Genomic DNA, 24,303 nt, shown 5'->3' on the forward strand with positions numbered 1-24,303 from the left:
TGCCTTGAGCAGCAACAACTGCCCGGCACCTTCTGGGCATGGACTGGATCAGATGCCGGATATCTTGCTGTGGGATGGTGTCCCACTCCTCCTGAAGTGCCTGCAATAGATCGCGGTGATTTGCCGGCGCTTCTTCTCGCCTGCGCACACGTCTGTCCAATTCATCCCAGAGGTGTTCTATCGGGTTCATGTCTGGCGACATGGATGGCCAGGGAAGCACCTGGACATGGTGGTCGGTGAGGAACTGGGTGGTGAGTCGTGCTGTGTGCGGGCGAGCGTTGTCCTGCTGGAATATGGCATCCTGGTCAGCCAGAAGAGGAAGGGCGTGTGGGCGCAGAATTTCCTCCACGTATCGCTGGGCAGTTATGCGCCCTTGGACGTGCACCAGGGTGCTCCTTCCAGCGGTATTGATCGCCCCCCACACCATGACGCCTCCACCACCATGAACGGGTGCCTCATCCACACAGTTGGGCGCGTAACGTTCATTTACTCTCCGGTAGACCCTCCTCCGACCATCATGTCGCTGGAGCAGGAAGTAGGACTCGTCGCTGAACCACACGTGTCTCCAGTGATTCCGGACGGTCCAGCGAAGGTGCTGGTTGCCCCACTGCACTCGGTTCTGGCGATGGCGGCGGGTGAGGACAGCTCCTCTGTGAGGTCTGCGAGCTCTCAAACCAGCTTCATGCAGGCGGTTCCGCACGGTCTGGTCCGATAATCGGTGTGGCCCGGGGAGAGCCTGGACAGAAGATGAGGCCGACAGGAAACGATTCCGGAGGTGGCGGAGCCGTATGAAGCGGTCGTGAGCAGCAGTTGTCGCCCTTGGTCTTCCCGCTCGTGGCAAGTCAGCAACGGAGCCAGTGGCTTGAAACCTGACCCACAGTCTACTGATGGTGCTCTGGGACACGTGGAAGTGCCTGGCGATTGCACTTTGACTTTGGCCTGCTTGTAAACGACCCAATGCAATTTGGCGGTCTTCTCTGCTCAATCGGGCCATCTTTCGTCGCTGAATTGTCGTCTGATTTCTTTGTGGCGAACAATCCGCTTTTATGGGTTTTGGAAGACATGGTGAGAGCTCAATATTCCCCGAGTTTCACGAGATTACACTGAAGCATGACGAGTGGTCATGCCAAATGAGCAATTTTGACATTGTAGCCACTGATAACGCATGCGTCACGTGCAGAGCTCACTTGTGGCAATGGACGAAAGGTCGACGACCAGATAAACATTTTCTGCAGTTTGGTGGATATCCTTGTAGCCATATAACTAAATTAACCAAATATTGCAAGCTATGCGTTTCTTTTTTTGAACAGTATATGTGTGAGTCCCCTAATATGGACCACCTTCAACAAATCGAAGAAAATAAAAACTAAAGGCAATTTTAATTAATTCATTAAGAAGCTTGCTGAAAATAACCTATAACTAGCCCTCGAAATTTCAAAAAAAATATAACAAAGTCTTTTTTTTGTGGAAGTTGATAATTTCACTTATTTTCACTCTGTTTTTGATAAGCTTCTTCAGTTTCCTGGTGTGCTTCAAATAATGCTCTCATCAACCCGAAACAGCTAAATCCAAAGCATATTTTTATTAGTCTAACTTGCACGCTAAATTGTATCATGTTTTTTGAAGTATAGGGGGCTTTTTACATTGATTCGTGAAGGTTGCTTCACTGGTCCATATTGGGCGCCCAGGCTCCTAATATGGACCATTTGTGATTTTTTTCTGTATTTAATTTTTGCTGAAGGTCTATCAAAGCTATTTCACTCTAATTAGGCCTAACTGTTAAACTAAGAGAGAAGGACTACCAACCACAAAATGAAATTTCTTCGCAAAAAAACAAGCTAGTTATTAGCAATAAGCAAAAAGTGGTCCATATTAGGGGCCCTTCTCCTACTTCTCGCTGAAATTTTTAGGACATAAGAGCTTTTTAGGTGCCTGAGGCTGGTTTTCGCGACATATGTCGCGCTATTTTACGTATACTGTCACCTGGTTGTCACGACATATTAAGTAGTGTATGTCGCGCTACTGGCTCAGTCTGTTTGGTCGGTTCCAATTACCTCCCATGGATGCGAAAACCTATATGATCATTTTTACATTTAGTCAAGTTTTGACTAAATGTTTTAACATAGAGGGGGAATCGAGACGAGGGTCGTGGTGTATGTGTGTGTGTGTATGTCTGTGCTTGTGTGTGTGTAGAGCGATTCAGAGTAAACTACTGGACCGATCTTTATGATATTTTAATGTCTTTTATGACGTCATATCCGGCTTTTTGTAAAAGTTGAGGCGGCACTGCTTGTCACACCCTCAATTTTCAATCAAATTGATTGAAATTTTGGCCAAGCAATCTTCGACGAAGGCCGGACTTCGGTATTGCATTTCAGCATGGAGGCTTACAAATTAATTAATGACTTTGGTCATTAAAAATCTGAAAATTGTAATTACAATTATTTTTTTATAAAACGATCCAAAATTACTTTTATTTTATTCTTCATCATGTTCTGATTCCAAAAACATATAAATATGTTATATTCGGATTAAAAACAAGCTCTGAAAATTAAAAAATATAAAAATTATGATTAAAATTAAATTTCCGAAATCGTTTTAAAAACTATTTCATCTTATTCCTTGTCGGTTCCTGATTCCAAAAACATATAGATATGATATGTTTGAATTAAAAACACGCTCAGAAAGTTAAAACGAAGAGAGGTACAGTAAAGCGTGCTATGAAGCACAGCGCAACCGCTACCGCGCCAAACAGGCTCGTCACTTTCACTGCCTTTTGCACTAGCGGCGGACTACGTTCAGTTTCATTCTGTGAGTTCCACAGCTTGACTAAATGTAGTAATTTCGCCTTACGCGACTTGTTCTTTATTTTTCTCTCTGTTAATTCACCAGTGGCTATGTAACATGTGTTACAGAATTGCACCAGTGTAAGGGTTAAAAGCTCATTAAAAAATTCCAACTAGTTTGAGATATTTGCAATTAAAGACCCTTCTGGGTCCACACGGACCCACGACCACCAGCGAAAGTTAATTGATTCTTTTAACTTTGTGTATTCTCATTCTCATTTGTGATTCTTTTTCATTTCAAGTTCAAACACCCTACGCCAATCTTTTGTTTTCGTTTGATGTAATTGCTTTTTCTTATATTTTTTCTTTGTTTGCTTGTATGTTTGTTGGAGATGAAACAATCACGTATTCATGCCTACTGTTTCTTTATAGACAGCACATGGCCACAGAAAGAACATATAATTATGTCCCTTGGGAGAGCCTCGTGGGCTCGAGAACACTGTCAACACGTATCAACCACACAATAGTGTCCACAACACACACTGACACACACGCGCATACACATACGCACACACACACGCACATACACACACACATACGCACGCACATATGCACACACACACGCACATACACACACTCACGCACACACACACACACAACAGAAGAGGGTGATGGCCACACACACACACACACACACAACAGAAGAGGGTGATGGCCTCGTTTTACCAACACTTTATTTTCATGCACCAACAGAATCATAGGAAGAGAGCTGACTTCAAGTTGAATCCAGTGATCGTCTACAAACTGCTGCAGGAAAGAAGAGTTGAACCTCAATTTATTACTCTAATAAATCTGTCTTTGGGATGGAAAGCAATACATTAAGAGTTGAAAATGAGCTTCCTCAGACCACTAACTTGTAAATCCTATCACAGCAAAATGCCTGTGGCCGTTGTGTTTTGCAGTAATTTTCCCATGCACAAATGCAAAAGTAACAAAGTGCAAATGTATTCTGAACGTCAAGGTAAAATCTAGTTAATGTACTTGTCCTTTCTATGAGAACATTGAACCTTTCCCAACCCTGCACTGGAATTGGAATGACAAGACTATAAACTGGCATCTGTCTGGGTGTTCTTTACACTATTCCATAATTATAATAGAGTCTGCAGTTGCAAGCAAACCCTGTGTCGGGAACAGGTTATTAACATTAGGGTTACGAGGAATGGCTGAATGTTATTCAATCCTGACTTCCTCACTCACAAGACTGCAAGAGGTGAAAGCAGTGTTATAGCATTATGTTACTGCAATGTGTGGTTTGCAAAATAAGCTGTCTGCGCTTGACAGAAGCTGGACACTCTTACAAGTTGGAAAACAGCTAAAGAAAATGTGGATAATTCTTTAGGAAAAGGACCAACACTTCTGTGGTTAGTTTAAATCGTTCTTGGATTGCATATATACTATGTATACCATTAAGAGAAGCAGTTTTTCCGACAAACATGGCGATAACAAATACAAAAAAAGATTTTGTGAAGCTGGTTGTTAAAAGCACGGATAACAAGGCAACCGAAAGCCAAAGAAGGCATTTTCATTGTACGTGTATCACATAGCAGTGTGCATTAAATGCACACACTTATAACTAAGTAAGAAAAGAAAACTTGATGTGGAGAAACCCTATAATGTCAGCTAATAACCATATACACTGACATTTCTAAAGATAATGCATCCAGTTCAAAGAATCAAAATGTATTACAAATCTGACACCGGCTGGTTTGAAAAAACCATAACAAGAATTAAATGCTGCTGCTAGCATAGTTACATTGTGAGGAAAATAAAACAGCATGATCGTACATGAAGACTGATTCATAGTCAGAGGAACAACTTGAGAAGAATGGAGGTTGGGTGGCAAGTAGAAAACAAATCAGAAGCCAGCACACACACAAAATTAAATTTCTGGTACTAGTCACAACAAAGGCTTACACGGAACATGCAAATTGAGGTAAAATACTTTCAAAGTAACCATTTGACTTAAATATCTGTGTTTAAGTGCAACGTCTGAATACCAGAAATTGATTAACGTATAAAAATATGCAGACACTCTCAGAAACTTTTCTACTCTCTTCCAAACACGCATCAAACCAAACCCACTGAGTTGCCTAAAAGCCACACATCAAACAAAACCCACTGAGTTGCCTAAAAGTCACACTGCAGTGCCAATATTTCACTTCATTGTACTGTCTAAGATTACGTAGAACATTGCACTAAAATTCCTGATGAAATTCGACTTTCAATTTCTACACAGTTTCTAGACCTAATTTGTCCTTAACATTTATTGTAGTATCCAGACTGAACCAATGCTCAGGTACTTTTCAGTGACTTCTTGAAAACAAAATCAGAATTCTACAGTGAGAAATTTGCTTATAACTGCTATCCAATGTGAAAAAGTACTGGCACACCTAATTCCTTCTTCATCCCACGCATTCATACTCTGTAACAACAAACGTATACAAAGACGGTTCAGACACTTCAAGAAATACATTATTCACTTTCACGCTTAAATCTACAAGCAGGTAGAGAAGACAAGCATGTCAGCTGATGGGAAAACAGCTCTGGAGTATAAAGAATGAAATAAGAAGAGAAGAAATCCCAGAAATCAGAGCTCAGAGAAGTCATTAAATGTAAAAGAGGAGGGAGGTGGGGGTGCTTTCAAAACAAAGGCAGAGATCGCAGGTCACTATGCATTTTCAGAGTTGCAACTGAAAGAAAAAAACAAAACCAACAAAAACCTCATCTTAAGTATTACAAAACAATTCAATACAGAAACAAAATTGACAACACGACAGTAAACTTAGTAACAGGTGAAGCACGGCACAGAGCGGAAAGAGGGGGTAACCCTCGGGTCTGAGAGGATACAGGATAAAAGTATAACACAATGTTACAGGAAAACACGGACCGTTACAGGAAAACACGGACCGTTACAGGAAAACACAGACCGTTACAGGTAAAGACGGACCGTTACAGGTAACAGACGCTGGGACAGGTAGACAGACACAGGTATAACTGACAAACAACAGACCGGACATTCCTCCAATCTAGCACCAGTTTTAAATTCAACGAGAAAACATCTTGATACAAGGACACAATATATGCGAATCATCCAGTGTTATCACACCAACTGTTGTAGTCTGGACTTTAAAACCGTATTGAAGTACAAGCAGCGATTTATAAATTTTCATATTAGCACAAAAGCACATCTTTTATCAGCTAAAATCAGAAGCACAACACATGATAAAGATGCACAAAACGATATAAGAAACTGAACACATACAAAACACACCGCTGGCAGTTTGAATGAAAATATTCTCTGAACGATAACTTTCTGCATACTTTTAACTTCTTTTGTTGGATAAAAGCTCTCAAAATGTGTCTGGCAATCATATCACCATCAAACTTGGAATATCAGCTGTACAATTCTTTAGCGAATCTACCTGTTTCTTTCTACCAACACACTTCTACACAAAAATAACTTTATTGTAAAAGTGGCTTGAAAGGAATTGTCAAAGAGAACAAAAAACGTGTGGGTGTGTAAAACAAGAGTCACAACACAAAGCGCGATGTCACAACACTGAACTCAACGTTCAAATAAATTAGGATGGTAGATTTGACATGAACAAATTGATTATGCGTCTGCCCCGGGCTTCTGTCACCGACAAGATGTCAGTCACAGGAAGGATTATGATGAAGAGTCACAATATAAAAACAACACAACTAGCTTTTCAAAGTATTACATGCACAGTACAAAACATTGTTTGCATAAAAGCGTATGTCATTTGTGTTTGCATGCAGCAGTGGGTAGTGTGTGTATTTCCCTCTGTTCAACAAAGGAGCTTGCACACAAGCGCTGCATGTCCTTGTAGTGATCTGCATCCCATGCACTTCTTTCCGTCATGCAAGATGCTTTCACATGCAGCAACACATTTTTTTCTTTCCCCACGTCAATGCCCTTACCAACTTTCTCTGACAGTGAGGATCGACAAGCAAGTCTAATCTCATCGCTGACTTTCCTTTTCTAGAAGTTGCATCCTGTCGGCAATGAACGTTTCAAGCCAGCGTAAGACCTCAGCATTGACAATGAATCATGAACGCTGTTCCCAACGGTCCATGGCATCAGTTTGCTGTGACACAGAGAACAGGGCTTGGTGTTTGCTTCATATGGTCAGGGAGATAACTCTGTGGTTGGTAGCTGCTTTGACATGCACTGCAGTCTGTAAAGTGAGGTTTACAATGCACACTTGTTCTGTGGAGTGTCCCCCTTTTTCTCAGTGTCGACACGCAGGGAACAGTCCGCTACTTGGATTGAAATCCTGTCTCCAAACTTCCAATGTGACAAATCTAGCTCGTGTCATTGCCCTGTCTGTTCTACTATCCTGACTTGATCACATGCCATTGCTGACAGATATTTAGCTTGACAAAGTAATCTGAAAAAAAACTTGGCTGTGCTTTTGAGATCTTGATGGTAAAGTTACATTTGGTACTGCCCAATTTCCCTGCTACTGCAATAGTGAATCCTTTCTCCTCTTACCAGGTTTCTGCTGCGTCTCTGAATTATTCCAATAATTTCACACACCAGTTCTACACTTGATTTGCTTAACAGTCCAAGCTATGTACACAATCCATACATAATAATGAAAACAATTCACCAAACATCTTGTCGACTACCTCCTAGCTAGATTCCAAACATAAGCATGGATGAATGAAAATGTTTGTAAATATTGTCTCCGTGATCAATGAATGCTTTCACACATAAGTAAAAATTTGAATCTGAATTAACAGTCGTGTGTTGTCGCTGAGTAAAGGCTCACGCTGATCGGTGCAACTCCATTCCTTCTTTCCGTCAGTAGTTCCACCGATACAACACAGCTGACTTTACACTCAGGCCACAACATCAACAGTTAGGTATGTCTGTACACACTTATTACATTTCTTTGATATACAGCAGAGCTTAACAATTCCCAGAGGCTGCACCCAGTCTGCAGTTTGTACTGCCGTGATGTAACAAAGGCACTCCCTCGCCACGTTCACAATATCCGTCTTCTGACCATCATGCCTCAGGCTTGGTACGGCCGTGAGAACAACCTCACACAAATCCAATTCCATTCCATCCTTTAAATCCAGCGAATGCTTTAACAGGCACTCCCTAGCGTGAAGACAGGCTGACATCGGTCAGACTGGCCGTCATCCTTCACATCCAGCGAACACCTCAACCCCTCAGCACACAGTGTCATGTGTCCCGCAGTGTGTCCCCAACATGTGTCCCGCAGTGTATCCGCGAAGGACACATGACAACATGCAGGTATCAACGCAGGCGGGCCGCATGCAACGAACGCACCCCTGCCACAGGCAGAGACACAAAGCAGCGGTGTGTGTCCGAGCGTTGCATAGATCCTGTGTGTGAGGTGTGCCGCTGTTCCGCCATGACCCTGATGACCTTGATGGCAACACTCTCCATGACGATCACCTGATGATAATGATGACGACGACGATGATGGTGGTGATGATAGGCGAGTGCTGCTCTTCGCTGCGCCCACAGACTTTCTCTTCCGCCCACTTTTGATTTGGTTTCACCTTGCCACGGCATGAACACTCTGTTTCTGAAATCACATGAGATCAAAGAAACGGTCACACGCAGCACATTAAATTCATGAAAACTTTAATTCTGTATCATATATCTTAGCAGCTACGACAACAGCCAAATGTGCACACAAAAAATCTGACTGACATCTTCACTTTTGTACACAAACATGAAGCACATATGCACCAGTCTTCAGTAAGAATTAATGATAGATGGATCAGTTCACTGCAAACTGCACTCCATGGTAAAAAGCAACTTCTACGCATATACACAGCACACTCGCTTCACACACGAGTGTAGCAACAGTGTAGCAACAGTGTAGCAACAGTTACAGTGGAACCACCACACCCCCCCCTCCCCTTTTTAATTAAGACCTTCAAAAATCTGAGAAAATCCGGTCTTAAATTAAAAAAGAGGAGTCTTAAAATGAAGGTCAATATACAGAGGTCATGAACAACACATCTCAACAAGTCAGGTCTTGAAAGGGAAAAAGTCTTAGATGGGGGGGGGGGGGGGGGGGGGGGGTCTAGGCTTAAAAGGTGAGTTCCACTGTACAAAACCCCACCGACATACACAAATCCAAATCCACGCAGTACACCCACAATCCACGCAGCACACCCACAATCTACGCAGCACACCCGCAACCCACGCAGCACACCCACAACCCATGCAGCACACCCACAATCCACGCAGCACACCCACGCCCCACGCAGCACACCCACAACCCACGCAGCACACCCACAACCCACGCAGCACACCCACAACCCACGCAGCACACCCACAACCCACGCAGCACACCCACAACCCACAATCCACGCAGCACACCCACAACCCACGCAGCACACCCACAATCCACGCAGTACACCCACAATCCACGCAGCACACCCACAATCTACGCAGCACACCCGCAACCCACGCAGCACACCCACAACCCATGCAGCACACCCACAACCCACCCACAACCCACGCAGCACACCCACAACCCACGCACACAACAGCCCCCTACCCCCTCCCACACACACATATAAAACAGACGGACCGTGTGTACCCAACTTACATATTTTCTGGACGTAGTTGCCGGGGAAGGTACCGAAGCTTCCGGTTCTGTTGGACGTTCCGACATACCAGCCATCATCACATTTTTCCATCACAAATATTTCGTCTCCCTCCCGTAATTCTAGCTCGTCCTCATTCTGCGGCCGGTATGCGTACACTGCTCGATACCTGCACACCAAAAAAGGTTTTGTTTAGAAAACAAATACATCAATCAAAATTAAAATCAGATTGAATTTTCACTAACAGTGTTATAAATGGTTTGATTGTATGCCTCATCTTCTTCTGAATCAAAAAATATATATATATATGTCATGTTTACTCTGAAAATGTGCTCAGGTCTTCGGGTTTGGGCTAGCCAAGCCTTACTTATAAGTCTTGATGACGATTGGTTTTCAGTGTTGATGTTTAAGTCTCAGGCTGACAGGTTGACTAAATGTTTTGATATTGCTTCACATCAACTATTTCTGTTTTCCTGTGACATCAGGCCCTTCTGAAGGCAATTCTTTGACCACAATGACAACTGTTACCACAGATATCATTTGAGGAAATGGGTAAAGCCTGTCCTTAAAGCCTGTCCTTAAAGCCTGTCCTTAACTGGCCAAAGTCGACTATAAAGCCTGTCCTTAACTGGCCAAAGTCGACTACGCCAAGTATACTTCGCGAAGCTGGGCGCACGAATTCTAGCACTGAGTTTTTGGTAAAAAGACTTGGCAAAGTCTTTAGGAAGTCGACTTGGGGCTCAATTAAGGACAGGCTTAAGGGTAAAAAGCAGCGTCTGAGCGAACCTTGTGACAGCCAGGTCATCATCAGCCACCTTGCCGGGCCGGGCTTGACCGTTGGTGTAGGGCTTGGCCTTGCTGTGGATGTCCACCGACAGGCTGGGTGCGGGGCCAAACGAGGGGGTGGGCCCCGGGGAAGCCCGCTTTCCCTGCAAGGGGCTGCCCAGCCGAGCGCCGGGGCTGATGGGCGACTTTGTGGGCGACCTTGCGCTGGATACAGGGGACCGGGGGTTGCTGAAGTCGGGTTCGGTGCGAGACAGGTTGATCTGCTGGCGTGAGACGGAGGGGGCGGGGGCCAGGAGAGGGGCGGAGCCGGAGCCGGAGCCGGAGCCGGGGTCGGTGGGGAAGAAGTGACCCCCAGGGCCCTGCTGGCGGTAACCATAGGGACCGCTGGGGGATCTGTGGGCAGCCAAGGCGCTGGGGGAGGGCTGGGGGGGAGGGGTGGGGGCAGCGTCGTAACCCACTGGTGACAGCATTTCTGGTGTGCCTGCACACAACACAACACAACACACGTGGTAAGGAGACAGGAATAGCTAGGAGACAGGAATAGAGACAGGAATAGAGACAGGAATAGAGACAGGAATAGGAGACAGAAATCGGAGGTGTGACTGTTTTCATGAGTCATCAAACTGTCCAGCTCAAAGCTGGTAAAACTAACCCAAACTGCCCTACTGCCTTGCAAAGAACATTCCAAGGGAAGTAACCCCACACAATGTAGAAGCACAGGCCAGCAAGTAGCAGTAAGCCACATACTGGGATCAGCAATCATGCTTTTTTATGATGACTTGTTTCAATGTCGGAGATGTATCAAAATCATCTTGCATAATAATCTTGTGTCCCTCCCCAAAAAACCCACTCATAAATCCTTCTCACTTTTCTGCCCAGATGGTTTTATTGTTGGCCCTGAAATTAATCATGAAATGAACATGCAAATAATTCTCTCTGTGCATAGACTAATGAAATGATACAGAAAAATGGTGAAGCCTCAAAAAGCCAAATTTGTGAGACAAAACAAAAACAATACAGCGGAACCCCCATTTTAAGACCTAGTTTTCTCAGACTTTCTGTTCATAACTTCTCTAAAATTACCCCCATTTTAAGACTCTCTCCTTTTTAAGACTCCCTCCTTGTTAAGACCTGATTTTCTCAGATTTTTGGAGGTCCCAGAAGGGGATTTCCACTGTACATTTGTGTGATAAGTGCTTTCAACATTTGTGTGATAAGTGCTTTCACATTTCTACACCGACACAGACCCAAACTGACTATTCATTTATGTAGCGAAAGGAAGTAGAGAGAAAACCCCATACCTGTCATGGGGGTGGTGATGACGGAGGGTGCGGGGGTGATGAGGGGGGTGGAGGGTTGGCGCGTGACCTCCACATAGCTGATGGGGAAGATGCCCTGGCGGTTCCCAATGCGACCTTCGTACCAGTTGTCGTCCACATGGCGCAACAACACCACAAACTCTCCCTGGTACACAGTGACAGAGAGAGAAGCGTTATAACATGGCATAACAGATAGGTTGTTGTGATTTTCAATGTCATGATATCAGTTTCAACTGTAGAGCTCACTCTGGGGAGCTACAAAAAAAAAAGCTGTTTCACGAAATTGCACATGATTTATTTGGGGGGGGGGGGGGGGGGGGGGGGCAACAATTTTGTTTCTTTTCCTAGCAGTGGCTTCTTCAGGCAGAACAGACACGCAGTGGCTGCATATTTGAAGCAAGCTGTGCCAAAATTGTAGTAATTCGCAGCTCTGGTTGTTATAACCTCCACAATGAAAGTCCGTTACACGACTTTCTACATCTAGTTTTCAATGCCACATCACTGATCATCACAAGGAGTACATTTCCCTCTTCCATAAACATTGCTGTCCATGGTTAGAAACTTGCAATTACCTTTCTGAGAGACAGCTCCACTGTTGACTGAGCTGTGAAGTTGTACCTGGCGCGACCTTGACCCTCAGCCTGCATGGCCGCTGCTCTGGCCGCCTCGATCGACGTCACCACCTGTACACAGGTACACATGTTAAATTACCCACTGAAATCACATGCTTAAAAGTTACAATGCAGACATAGACATAGCAAACTTTATAGACATCACCACCTGTACACATGTTCAATCACTCACTGAAATCACACGCTGCATAGTTACGGCAGAGAGACAAGACAGACATAGACACAGAAAGCTTTACAGAAATCACCACCCGCACACACGCAATTACATCTCGCAATCAAGTCAAACACATAATGGTAAGATAGGGTCTGAACAATTGTGTAGCGCAAGGGAGACAATCTGATGCAGTCTGGCTGATTCCAGCACCAAGCCTATTTTCAGTGCAATGGAAGGGAGATGACCTACCTCCACTGTCGACAACTTGAAGACTGACGTTGCCACTGTGTAACTTCATCATGCGCTACTGTTTGCCGACTGTTTATTCATCATTTCAACTTCAGACTTCCTCTTGTAGCAGGCCTACCAAAGAACTTCTGATAGACTTTAGAAGAAACCCTGCCCCTGTCCCTGACCTGATGATTGATGGTGTGACTGTTGAGCGTGTGACTGAATATAAGTATCTTGGCACAGTTATCGATGATAAGCTGTCCTTCAATGCAAACACCACCCTCATACACAAAAAATGTCAGTCACGCATCTACTGCCTTCAGAAACTTAGGAAGTTGAATGTGAACTCTTCTATCCTTCAAACTTTCTACCGCTCTTTCATCGAGTCTGTCATCACTTTTGGTTTTGTGTTCTGGTATGGAGGTCTGAGTGTGAAGAACAGGAATGTTTTAGTGCGAATGGTGAATGTCAGTAGCAAGGTGATTGGCAGGCAGCAAGCAAGTGTGGAGTCCCTGTATGAAAAGCGTGTGGTGAGAAAGAGTAGGCGGATAGCTTCAGATAGGTCCCATGTCCTAGCCCACCTCTATGAACTCCTTCCCTCTGGCCGTAGACTTCGCACGCCAGACCTGTTTACCCCCATAAGTGTTTTGGAGTAATGCTCAGCCCCCAAAATAGTAATCCTGGCACAAAAATAGTAATCATCCAGCATTCGTCGCCAATTACAATGCACATGACAACTGTTTCTGCGAAACGCAATCATGCACATATATCCATCATTCACAGACAAAACACATCAGTCAGTTTTTGTAGTCATCATAATTTCAAAGAAAATCTCATCAAAAGCACATGCATCACTGATTCTTTTTCTTTTGCTCGTAGTAGGCCTTTTTCAGTGTGTCTAGCGCTTCTCTACTGTACTTGCGCTTGCCGAATGAGTGAGGGCGAGACTTCACCACTAGAATAAGGCTCTCCAGCGTCTCATCAGACAGACATGATCTCTGGTCAGTCCTGTGCTTTTTCACCCCATTTTGCCATTGAAAAAAACAATGCCAAACATGTGAATTGATAAAAAAAAATAAAATAAAAAAAAAATAAAAATTTATGAAAATCGTAGTCTTGACACGGATAGCGGAATGGCGTATTTTTTGCAGAAAATCGTAATAAATTACGCCAAAATCGTAAGGGTAAACAGGTCTGGCACGCACAAAGCTAGGACACTCAGGCTGCAAAACAGCTTCATCCCCAAATCCATCACCCTTAGCAACATGTAAACACATCCACATACCCGACTCAGCCCCTCTTCTGCCAGTGCAATCAGTAGTAATGTACATGTATGTATTGGTTTTATGTACAACCGTATATTTCCTGCGATATATTGTATGTTATGATATTTTGCAATGATGTTTAGCCATAGTTCGTTATACGCGTAGGTGTGCGAGAATATGTAAGCGCAGTGCTTTAAAGATGTCCATGTTATATAGTGCTATATGTTTTATGTAAAATCAATGTCTTGTTTGTATTATTGTTATGTACCACCCCTGAATTTCTCTATGAGATAATAAAGTATTCTTATTCTTATTCTTACTATTCATGCAGTGAAACATAACGAGTAAAGAACAGAACAGAATGAACCACATGCATACAACTTTCCCCAGAACCTCCCTCTTCCTCACGCACATGTCACACACACAAACACACACACAAACACACAGTCTCTCTCTCTAACCTCCACATAGTTACTGGGGAAGATGCCCAGGCGACCGTGCCTCTCTCCCTCAAACCAGTTCTTGTCTACCTGGCGATGCAGGTAGATGATGTCGTTCTTGCGGAAAGACAACTCTCTGAAACACAAAACATCGTGCTCTCACTGTCCTGTACTCATCACTATTTTGCTATAAGAGGCAAGCGCTACTCAGTCTTGAGAAAGCCTCTTCGAACACTGATTGTTAATCCAAGTTCTCTATGAAATGAAATATAAATAAAATAAATGTTCTTCTGGTCAGTCTTCAGACAGCTCTGCAAATGACTTACAACCCTAATTATAACCATGGCGATTGTGTCACAACGGAACCACTTAAATGACCACACCCCCAGTCCTTAGACATAACATCATTTTCAACACTTCCAAAGTGAGCGGGTGTTATATTCCAAGCCACATATAAATCCAAAATGACAAGAAAAGTATCTTCAAGAACTACCAGCAGAAATGCTGCATGAATTCTATTGACAATAAGACACTCACAATGAGATGTTTATTTCACTGTATTCTATTCTACTGGTATTTTTGCCTCCTCAGCCAAGTCTGCAAGCGGCTAGTTTGCAGCTGGCGGGCTAATTATAGTCGAACTCTCCCCTTCCGAGGGCAAGCCGGCGAGCCGAAAGCAAGCGTCTTATCTAGGTCACTCTGGAATGTGTCCAAATGAAAATGCCGGTCTGTGAAAAATACGTGTTTCTTGGTGTGAAAATGGGATCGTTTCCGTGACTTGACCCGTGGATTACGTTCATCTTGTATATTTGGTTACTCTGATATACAGGCTTTGTGTTTGTGCAAAGTAGAGGTTTGGGTTGGACTCGTTTTGTTTGATTTTGTAGTAATACTGATATCACTCATACTAACACGTGCTTCTTTGTTCCTCTTGAAAAAAACAGAATGTGCCCGTTGTGTACCATTTTCTAACCACACTCAATGTTGATAGCAGCCACTAACTGTGTTTTTTATGTTGCCGTCAGTAAGTACTTAGTGTAAACTGTGTGATAGAGTGAGAATAAGTTTCGCGCAGGGTGTTTGTGTTTGATTTCTCGAGCAGTTTTGTGCTGTAATTTTTGTTAACCCACGCGCTGCACGGTGCTCGGAACAGGCACTCGATACAAGACACTTGTTTTATGCAGTACGACAATCACTGTGGCTGTAGACTCTAGTGCATTTCATCTTTTCTGTTTTTTTATTGCTTGTTTTGTTTTGCGTTTCCCCCCTTCTTTTTTGTTCTTCAGCATATTAGCGTTTAGTCCTGACTTAATGTTGCGACTGTAATTGTGCTAGCGTTTAGTCCTGACTTAATGTTGTGACTGTAATTGTGCTAGCGTTTAGTCCTGACTTAATGTTGTGACTGTAATTGTGCTAGCGTTTAGTCCTGACTTAATGTTGTGACTGTAATTGTGCTAGCGTTTAGTCCTGGCTTAATGTTGTGACTGTAATTGTGCTAGCGTTTAGTCCTGACTTAATGTTGTGACTGTAATTGTGCTAGCGTTTAGTCCTGACTTAATGTTGTGACTGTAATTGTGCTAGCATTTAGTCCTGACTTAATGTTGTGACTGTAATTGTGCTAGCGTTTAGTCCTGACTTATTGTTGTGACTGTAATTGTGCTAGCGTTTAGTCCTGACTTAATGTTGTGACTGTAATTGTGCTAGCGTTTAGTCCTGACTTAATGTTGTGACTGTAATTGTGTTAGCGTTTAGTCCTGACTTAATGTTGTGACTGTAATTGTGCTAGCGTTTAGTCCTGACTTAATGTTGTGACTGTAATTGTGCTAGCGTTTAGTCCTGACTTAATGTTGTGACTAATTGTGCTAGCGTTTATTCCTGACTTAATGTTGTGACTGTAATGTGCTTATGTTCTTGCCTGTCTGTATGTGTGTACATGGTTTTGCTTGTTTATTGGTGTCAATTTCTTTTGATTTGTAGTCACTCTATTTATTGATTTAATGTCTCAGTTAAGAATGGCTGCAGTGCAACATACGGAAGATCTCCACATATTTAGGCTAAATGCTATGTGCAGAACTTGTGGCAGAAGATCAAAGGCAGCGAAGGACAAACATCATACCATTAGGGATTGCAAAAACTACGCATCAGTGTTGTTTCAGTTTCACGGTATTCAAGTTTCTGAAGAAGCCAATGGCATCACTTTCTCAAGTACATTATGTGTAACATGCGCTTAATTCTCGTCTCAGCCAAGAAAAAAAATCTTGTCGTCGGATCGACGAGTTTTGTTTCCTGTGGCACTGGTACATACAAGTTTGTGAGAACAATAGTGAAAAGTTTTAACCGAGTCTGTGTTGAAAAACTTTTAAATGGACTTGTGTGCTGCTCTGGGATTACTGATGTATGGTGCTGCAATGATACCAGTCAAAAGTCGTGTATAGGAGTGGCCGTCAGGTAGGTTTTTGTTTTATTCACATGCAGCTAACAATTTGCATGAACATGTATTGCGCAAGATCTTTTTTCTTTCTTTTATATTACTGACATTGAGATGTTGGCTTTCCTGTTTATATTGTGCCGTGCTTCGAGATGTTGGCTTTCCTGTTTATATTGTGCCGTGCTTTGAGATGTTGGCTTTCCTGTTTATATTGTGCCGTGCTTTGAGATGTTGGCTTTCCTGTTTATATTGTGCCGTGCTTTGAGATGTTGGCTTTCCTGTTTATATTGTGCCGTGCTTTGAGATGTTGGCTTTCCTGTTTATATTGTGCCGTGCTTTGAGATGTTGGCTTTCCTGTTTATATTGTGCCGTGCTTTGAGATGTTGGCTTTCCTGTTTATATTGTGCCGTGCTTTGAGATGTTGGCTTTCCTGTTTATATTGTGCCGTGCTTTGAGATGTTGGTTTTCCTGTTTATATTGTGCCGTGCTTTGAGATGTTGGCTTTCCTGTTTATATTGTGCCGTGCTTTGAGATGTTGGCTTTCCTGTTTATATTGTGCCGTGCTTTGAGATGTTGGCTTTCCTGTTTATATTGTGCCGTGCTTTGAGATGTTGGCTTTCCTGTTTATATTGTGCCGTGCTTTGAGATGTTGGCTTTCCTGTTTATATTGTGCCGTGCTTTGAGATGTTGGCTTTCCTGTTTATATTGTGTCGTGCTTTGAGATGTTGGTTTTCCTGTTTATATTGTGCCGTGCTTTGAGATGTTGGCTTTCCTGTTTATATTGTGCCGTGCTTTGAGATGTTGGCTTTCCTGTTTATATTGTGCCGTGCTTTGAGATGTTGGCTTTCCTGTTTATATTGTGCCGTGCTTTGAGATGTTGGCTTTCCTGTTTATATTGTGCCGTGCTTTGAGATGTTGGCTTTCCTGTTTATATTGTGCCGTGCTTTGAGATGTTGGCTTTCCTGTTTATATTGTGTCGTGCTTTGAGATGTTGGTTTTCCTGTTTCTATTGTGCCGTGCTTTGAGATGTTGGCTTTCCTGTTTATATTGTGCCGTGCTTTGAGATGTTGGCTTTCCTGTTTATATTGTGCCGTGCTTTGAGATGTTGGCTTTCCTGTTTATATTGTGCCGTGCTTTGAGATGTTGGCTTTCCTGTTTATATTGTGCCGTGCTTTGAGATGTTGGCTTTCCTGTTTATATTGTGCTGTGCTTTGAGATGTTGGCTTTCCTGTTTATATTGTGCCGTGCTTTGAGATGTTGGCTTTCCTGTTTATATTGTGCTGTGCTTTGAGATGTTGGCTTTCCTGTTTATATTGTGCCGTGCTTTGAGATGTTGGCTTTCCTGTTTATATTGTGCCGTGCTTTGAGATGTTGGCTTTCCTGTTTATATTGTGCCGTGCTTTGAGATGTTGGCTTTCCTGTTTATATTGTGCTGTGCTTTGAGATGTTGGCTTTCCTGTTTATATTGTGCCGTGCTTTGAGATGTTGGCTTTCCTGTTTATATTGTGCCGTGCTTTGAGATGTTGGCTTTCCTGTTTATATTGTGCCGTGCTTTCAGATGTTGGCTTTCCTGTTTACATTGTGCCGTGCTTTCAGATGTTGGCTTTCCTGTTTATATTGTGCCGTGCTTTCAGATGTTGGCTTTCCTATTTATTTCAATGCAGCTTGCATGTGTTTTTCAGATCTGTAAAGAGTGGCATAATTATATACTTGAGGAGCAAACATTTATTTTAATTCTCTCATGTATTCTTTCTTCTGTCTTGTAAATTGTGGCATGCTTTGTTTCCTATTATTGACATACTTGTATGTGTACGTATCCGCCTCTGTGTTGTCTCCTGCTAAACTTTATTGTGGCACTTCGCGGGAATTCCGGTGAACGGCGCGCGCGAAAAGCAGTTTCTTATCAACAGTGAGCTTATCAACAGCTCACGGAGGGAATAGACAGCCAGCCAGCCAGCTTTCGGCTTATCGCTGTGTGTGCGAAGAAAGAGATGTCTGTGGTGCCCAGGGCTAGGCGGCCGTTGCATTCCTCATTTCAGGCGCCACTGTGTAAGAGATAACAAGAAGGGCAAAGCCCATACGACTCACATGCTTGACCTTGACCTTTACATGACCTTGACCTTCAGGGTCAAGGTCAAATAACTAAACCTAGCAATGACATCATACACTAAGAACTGCTTTACACATTTTTCCTACCAAAATACATGTGACCTTGACCCAAGGTCAAGGTCATCCAAGGTCATGCAACACAAAGCTGTTAATTCAAGACATAGGAAGTACAATGGTGCTTATTGGCTCTTTCTACCATGAGATATGGTCACTTTTAGTGGTTCACTACCTTATTTTGGTCACATTTCATAAGGGTCAAAGTGACCTTGACCTTGATCATATGTGACCAAATGTGTCTCATGATGAAAGCATAACATGTGCCCCACATAATTTTTAAGTTTGAAACAGTTATCTTCCATAGTTCAGGGTCAAGGTCACTTCAAAATATGTAAACAATCCAACTTTGAAGAGCTCCTGTGACCTTGACCTTGAAGCAAGGTAAACCAAACTGGTATCAAAAGATGGGGCTTACTTTGCCCTATATATCATATATAGGTGAGGTATTAAATCTCAAAAACTTCAGAGAAAATGCGAAAATGTGAAAAATGGTCGTTTTTAAGACAACAATTACGGCCCCTGTGACCTTGAACTTGAAGTGAGGTCAAGTTGCCGCACATGTTTTTTGAGATCTTGTAACCATACACCATCAGGCCACATCAGGTGTTGATAGACTTAATAGTGTCCAAGAAAATCCAACGTTAAAGTTTTCCGGACGGACGGACGCCGGGACGGACGGACGGACGGACGGACGACTCGGGTGAGTACATAGACTCACTTTTGCTTCGCATGTGAGTCAAAAAGGGAGGCAAGGGGGTGGAGAGGGTAATTAGACGGGCGGGGGTGGTTCTGGCCAGTTATTTTTAACTCCAGCTGAGCGTGCCTGGAATGGAATAGCGTGATTTCACTATACACCCACCCATCTTGGATTCCCAACTTATTGTATAAAACTATTGTAAAGCTCCCAAACTTGGATGCTGTGTGTTTCCCTATAAGCAAGCCACCTTGGATTCTGTGCATTGAAGTTGTAGAGCGCCCGGGCCTTGCCCTGTAGCTGGAAGCCTCTCCGTCGCTCGGGGGGAACGCTCAGCTGATCTTTGCGCTCCAGGGTTCCCAGGGAGCCGGGTTGGGAGGGGGAGAGAGGGGACGAGCCAATGGCAGGGGAGAGGGGGGAGGACCCGATGCCCGGGGAGCCCATGTTCGGTGAGTCATCAAAACGGTTGGGCGAGATTGGCGACCTCTGTGCATTCCTGAAACGCACAAAACAACATTTTTGCACAATTCTAGACACTGTGTTTACAGGCTGTTTTGCCCACACTGATTTGATCAAACTTTGAATGCACAGTTCCAAGTAAATTTTGAAAATCTTTCCACAAGCTCCCCCCCACTGATCCTCACAAAGGTTTGCAGAGTTGTTTACACACACACACGCACGCACACACTCACTTAAAGCCACAACAGAGACAGACAGATGTTGGATCAACAAGCTGACAGAGAATCTGCATGCATGTATAAACAGAAATATATGTATGTATATATGCAAGACACATCTGCATGCATGTGTAAACAGACACACACACTCACCCACCCACACACACTCACCCACCCACACTCACTCACACTCGCCCACCCACTCACACCCTCACACCCACACACTCCATTACCACTAAGACAAGAACTGACATGAAGTAGTCGTGATGGCGTCTGGCTTCCGTGTCCATCTTGTCTCTCTCCATCTTCTTCTGCCGTTCTTCTTCATAGAGCTCCTCCTGTAACACAATGAGCACATACATCACAGATAGAACACCACAGATACATCACAGATAGAACACCACAGATACATCACAGATAGAACACCACAGATACATCACAAATAGAACACCACAGATACATCACAGATAGAACACCACAGATACATCACAGATAGAACACCACAGATACATCACAGATAGAACACCACAGATACATCACAGATAGAACACCACAGATACAGCACAGATAGAACACCACAGATACAGCACAGATAGAACACCACAGATACAGCACAGATAGAACACCACAGATACAGCACAGATAGAACACCACAGATACATCACAGATAGAACACCACAGATACAGCACAGATAGAACACCACAGATACATCACAGATAGAACACCACAGATACATCACAGATAGAACACCACAGATACATCACAGATAGAACACCACAGATACATCACAGATAGAACACCACAGATACACCACAGATAGATCACAGATAGAACACCACAGATAGAACACCACAGATACATCACAGATAGAACACCACAGATACAGCACAGATAGAACACCACAGATACATCACAGATAGAACACCACAGATAGAACACCACAGATACATCACAGATAGAACACCACAGATACATCACAGATAGAACACCACAGATACATCACAGATAGAACACCACAGATACATCACAGATAGAACACCACAGATACATCACAGATAGAACACCACAGATACAGCACAGATAGAACACCACAGATACATCACAGATAGAACTCCACAGATACAGCACAGATAGAACACCACAGATACAGCACAGATAGAACACCACAGATACATCACAGATAGAACACCACAGATACAGCACAGATAGAACACCACAGATACAGCACAGATAGAACACCACAGATACATCACAGATAGAACACCACAGATAGAACACCACAGATACATCACAGATAGAACACCACAGATACATCACAGATAGAACACCACAGATACAGCACAGATAGAACACCACAGATACATCACAGATAGAACACCACAGATACATCACAGATAGAACACCACAGATACATCACAGATAGAACACCACAGATACATCACAGATAGAACACCACAGATACATCACAGATAGAACACCACAGATACATCACAGATAGAACACCACAGGTACAGCACAGATAGAACACCACAGATACACCACAGATACATCACAGATAGAACACCACAGGTACAGCACAGATAGAACACCACAGATACACCACAGATACATCACAGATAGAACACCACAGATACATCACAGATAGAACACCACAGATACATCACAGATAGAACACCACAGATACATCACAGATAGAACACCACAGATAGAACACCACAGATACATCACAGATAGAACACCACAGATACATCACAGATAGAACACCACAGATAGAACACCACAGATACATCACAGATAGAACACCACAGATACAGCACAGATAGAACACCACAGATACATCACAGATAGAACACCACAGATACATCACAGATAGAACATCACAGATACATCACAGATAGAACACCACAGATACATCACAGATAGAACATCACAGATACATCACAGATAGAACACCACAGATACAGCACAGATAGAACATCACAGATACATCACAGATAGAACACCACAGATACATCACAGATAGAACACCACAGATACATCACAGATAGAACACCACAGATACATCACAGATAGAACACCACACATAGCTTGAGTTGTGGAAGAGCTGTTCCTTGTCAAGCCTCAAATGAAGCGAAATTAGATTTTTTTTGAATTTTAAGCGTAGCAAATGCCGTGTAAGTATAGCATTTTCTCAAATTTATTCCCACATCTGAATTTATGCCACTTTGCACAAATAGATATTTTCAATAAAGTTTCATGAGAATGCAGGAACATAAAATACCCATGAGAGAGAGAGAGAGAGAGAGAGAGAGAGAGAGAGAGAGAGAGAGAGAGAGAGAGAGAGAGAGAGACAGAGAGAGAGAGAGAGACAGAGAAAAAGAGACATACATACAGACAGACAGAAACCAGTCTCTGTTTGCGATAGAGGGAGAGAAAGAGGAAGAGATAGAGACCAATAAAGAGAGAAAGAGAGACAACCTCACAGACAGACAGACAGACAGACAGGTTCAGAGAGAAAGAGAGACAACCTCACAGACAGACAGATGGACAGACTGACAGGTTCAGAGAGAAAAATCCTCACCAGTCTCTTTTTGCGATAGGCCTCCTCTTCCTGTCGCCTCCGTCTCTCGCGTTCAGGGTCCACAACTCCGGTCTGCGGTTTTTGTCGCTGCGCATCCGTCGTCTGATGCTTAAACACTGCAAATACAGCACGGCTCTGTCAGTCGTTAGCACCACGCATAATTCACTAATTACTTCCTGCTGATTGATGCTTGCATAATGTACAGCGTAATGAGGCTGTTGTTATTCTAAGCATGCACACTCTATGATTTAGATGGTTATGATGGTGACAGTCTTTGTAGTTTATGACTTCGGCTGAATGTGTCTGGAAAATTGTTAAATCGTATGTGCACTGAATGTCCTCTTGAATATAAAAAGCTGAGTTGTATAATGGTCTTTTTTATAATCTTACATTTAGGTACATATAATCCTTGTGTTTTGTTACTGAGTTAATATTTCAGTTTTGTTATCATTGTTTAATCAAATCTATGTTTTTGCTATAACTATCAAAGGAAAAAATCCTGTATGTACATTGACACCTGCATACAGTAACCTTAAAACATTCGAAAAACAGAACAGACTAATGAAGAAAATACTACCCTAAAAACGTGTGGGAGGAAACCTTTAATGACACTAAATATGAGTTTTCTTTAGTACACAGTCGACCAACACTAACCTGTCCTACATTTTCTAGCAGCGTTATTTCACACAAGACCAAAAATGTGTTAACATATATGGGATGAACACATTGTACTCTATTCTAAACTGACAAACTGTTTAAAAACTTTTGTCTGAAAATCAGAAGGTTCTCCAAGTCTTAAATTTGTGTAGCACTCGTGGAAAAGTATGGGATAAAAAGAAAATCTGTAAGCAGATATTCACACGCATCCTAAATACTTACAAAAGGAGTAATAATTGTCATGCGTTTTACTTCAACTTGGTCTTATTTGCTTTTTGCCATGTCAGGCTAAACATTTCAGCAGCAGCCAATTACAGAGACCAAGCAAAAAGCATGAGAAAAGTATACCTGGCAATTTAAACTAAAACCTGACAGGTAAAGTGGCATATCTGCCGTGTGCTGACAAAACCGAGCAAGTCCATTTTTTTCAAAAATGATATTTTTTGTTCTTTAAAAAGAAGAAATCAATGCGCATCTTTTGTGTTAATTTCTACTTTTTTACAACCAAAAACAACTTTTTAAGTGTGCATGAATGTTTTGGCAAAACCAAGCAAGTCCAAGGGGCTCCAAATTTTCGTATAATGGTAGTTTCAAAATTCTTGTCAGAGGACTCATGCAAAAAAGACATCATTTTAAGTTCAGAACAAACATGATGTCATTTAAAGTTTAGAACAAACAAATGACATCATTGGATAAGGTGAGACATTAAATGACCTTATGACGTTTTATTTCAAACATTTTTCTTCTCTATAATGATTCTCCTGATGATCCTTGTCTCTCTCCCTCCCTCCCTCCCTATCCCTCT

At 42.8% G+C, this 24,303-nt stretch overlaps 1 protein-coding gene across 1 annotated transcript in view; it reads right to left on the minus strand.

Moving 5' to 3' along the window:
- Positions 1 to 3,502: 3,502 nt before the first annotated feature.
- LOC138958049 (uncharacterized) overlaps positions 3,503 to 24,303 on the minus strand; it is a 39,548-nt gene continuing 18,747 nt past the window's right edge. Inside the window, exons 3-11 of the mRNA XM_070329100.1 lie at positions 22,842 to 22,957; positions 20,512 to 20,597; positions 19,833 to 20,078; positions 14,316 to 14,430; positions 12,145 to 12,255; positions 11,555 to 11,717; positions 10,254 to 10,734; positions 9,470 to 9,636; positions 3,503 to 8,431 (exon numbers count right to left, since the gene is read on the minus strand). Coding sequence (XP_070185201.1) covers positions 8,430 to 8,431; positions 9,470 to 9,636; positions 10,254 to 10,734; positions 11,555 to 11,717; positions 12,145 to 12,255; positions 14,316 to 14,430; positions 19,833 to 20,078; positions 20,512 to 20,597; positions 22,842 to 22,957 — 1,487 coding nt within the window. The 3' untranslated portion in view covers positions 3,503 to 8,429. The remainder of the gene's footprint in view (positions 8,432 to 9,469; positions 9,637 to 10,253; positions 10,735 to 11,554; positions 11,718 to 12,144; positions 12,256 to 14,315; positions 14,431 to 19,832; positions 20,079 to 20,511; positions 20,598 to 22,841; positions 22,958 to 24,303) is intronic.

This window comes from Littorina saxatilis, linkage group LG2, assembly GCF_037325665.1.
Source record: "Littorina saxatilis isolate snail1 linkage group LG2, US_GU_Lsax_2.0, whole genome shotgun sequence".
NCBI lineage: Eukaryota > Metazoa > Mollusca > Gastropoda > Littorinimorpha > Littorinidae > Littorina > Littorina saxatilis.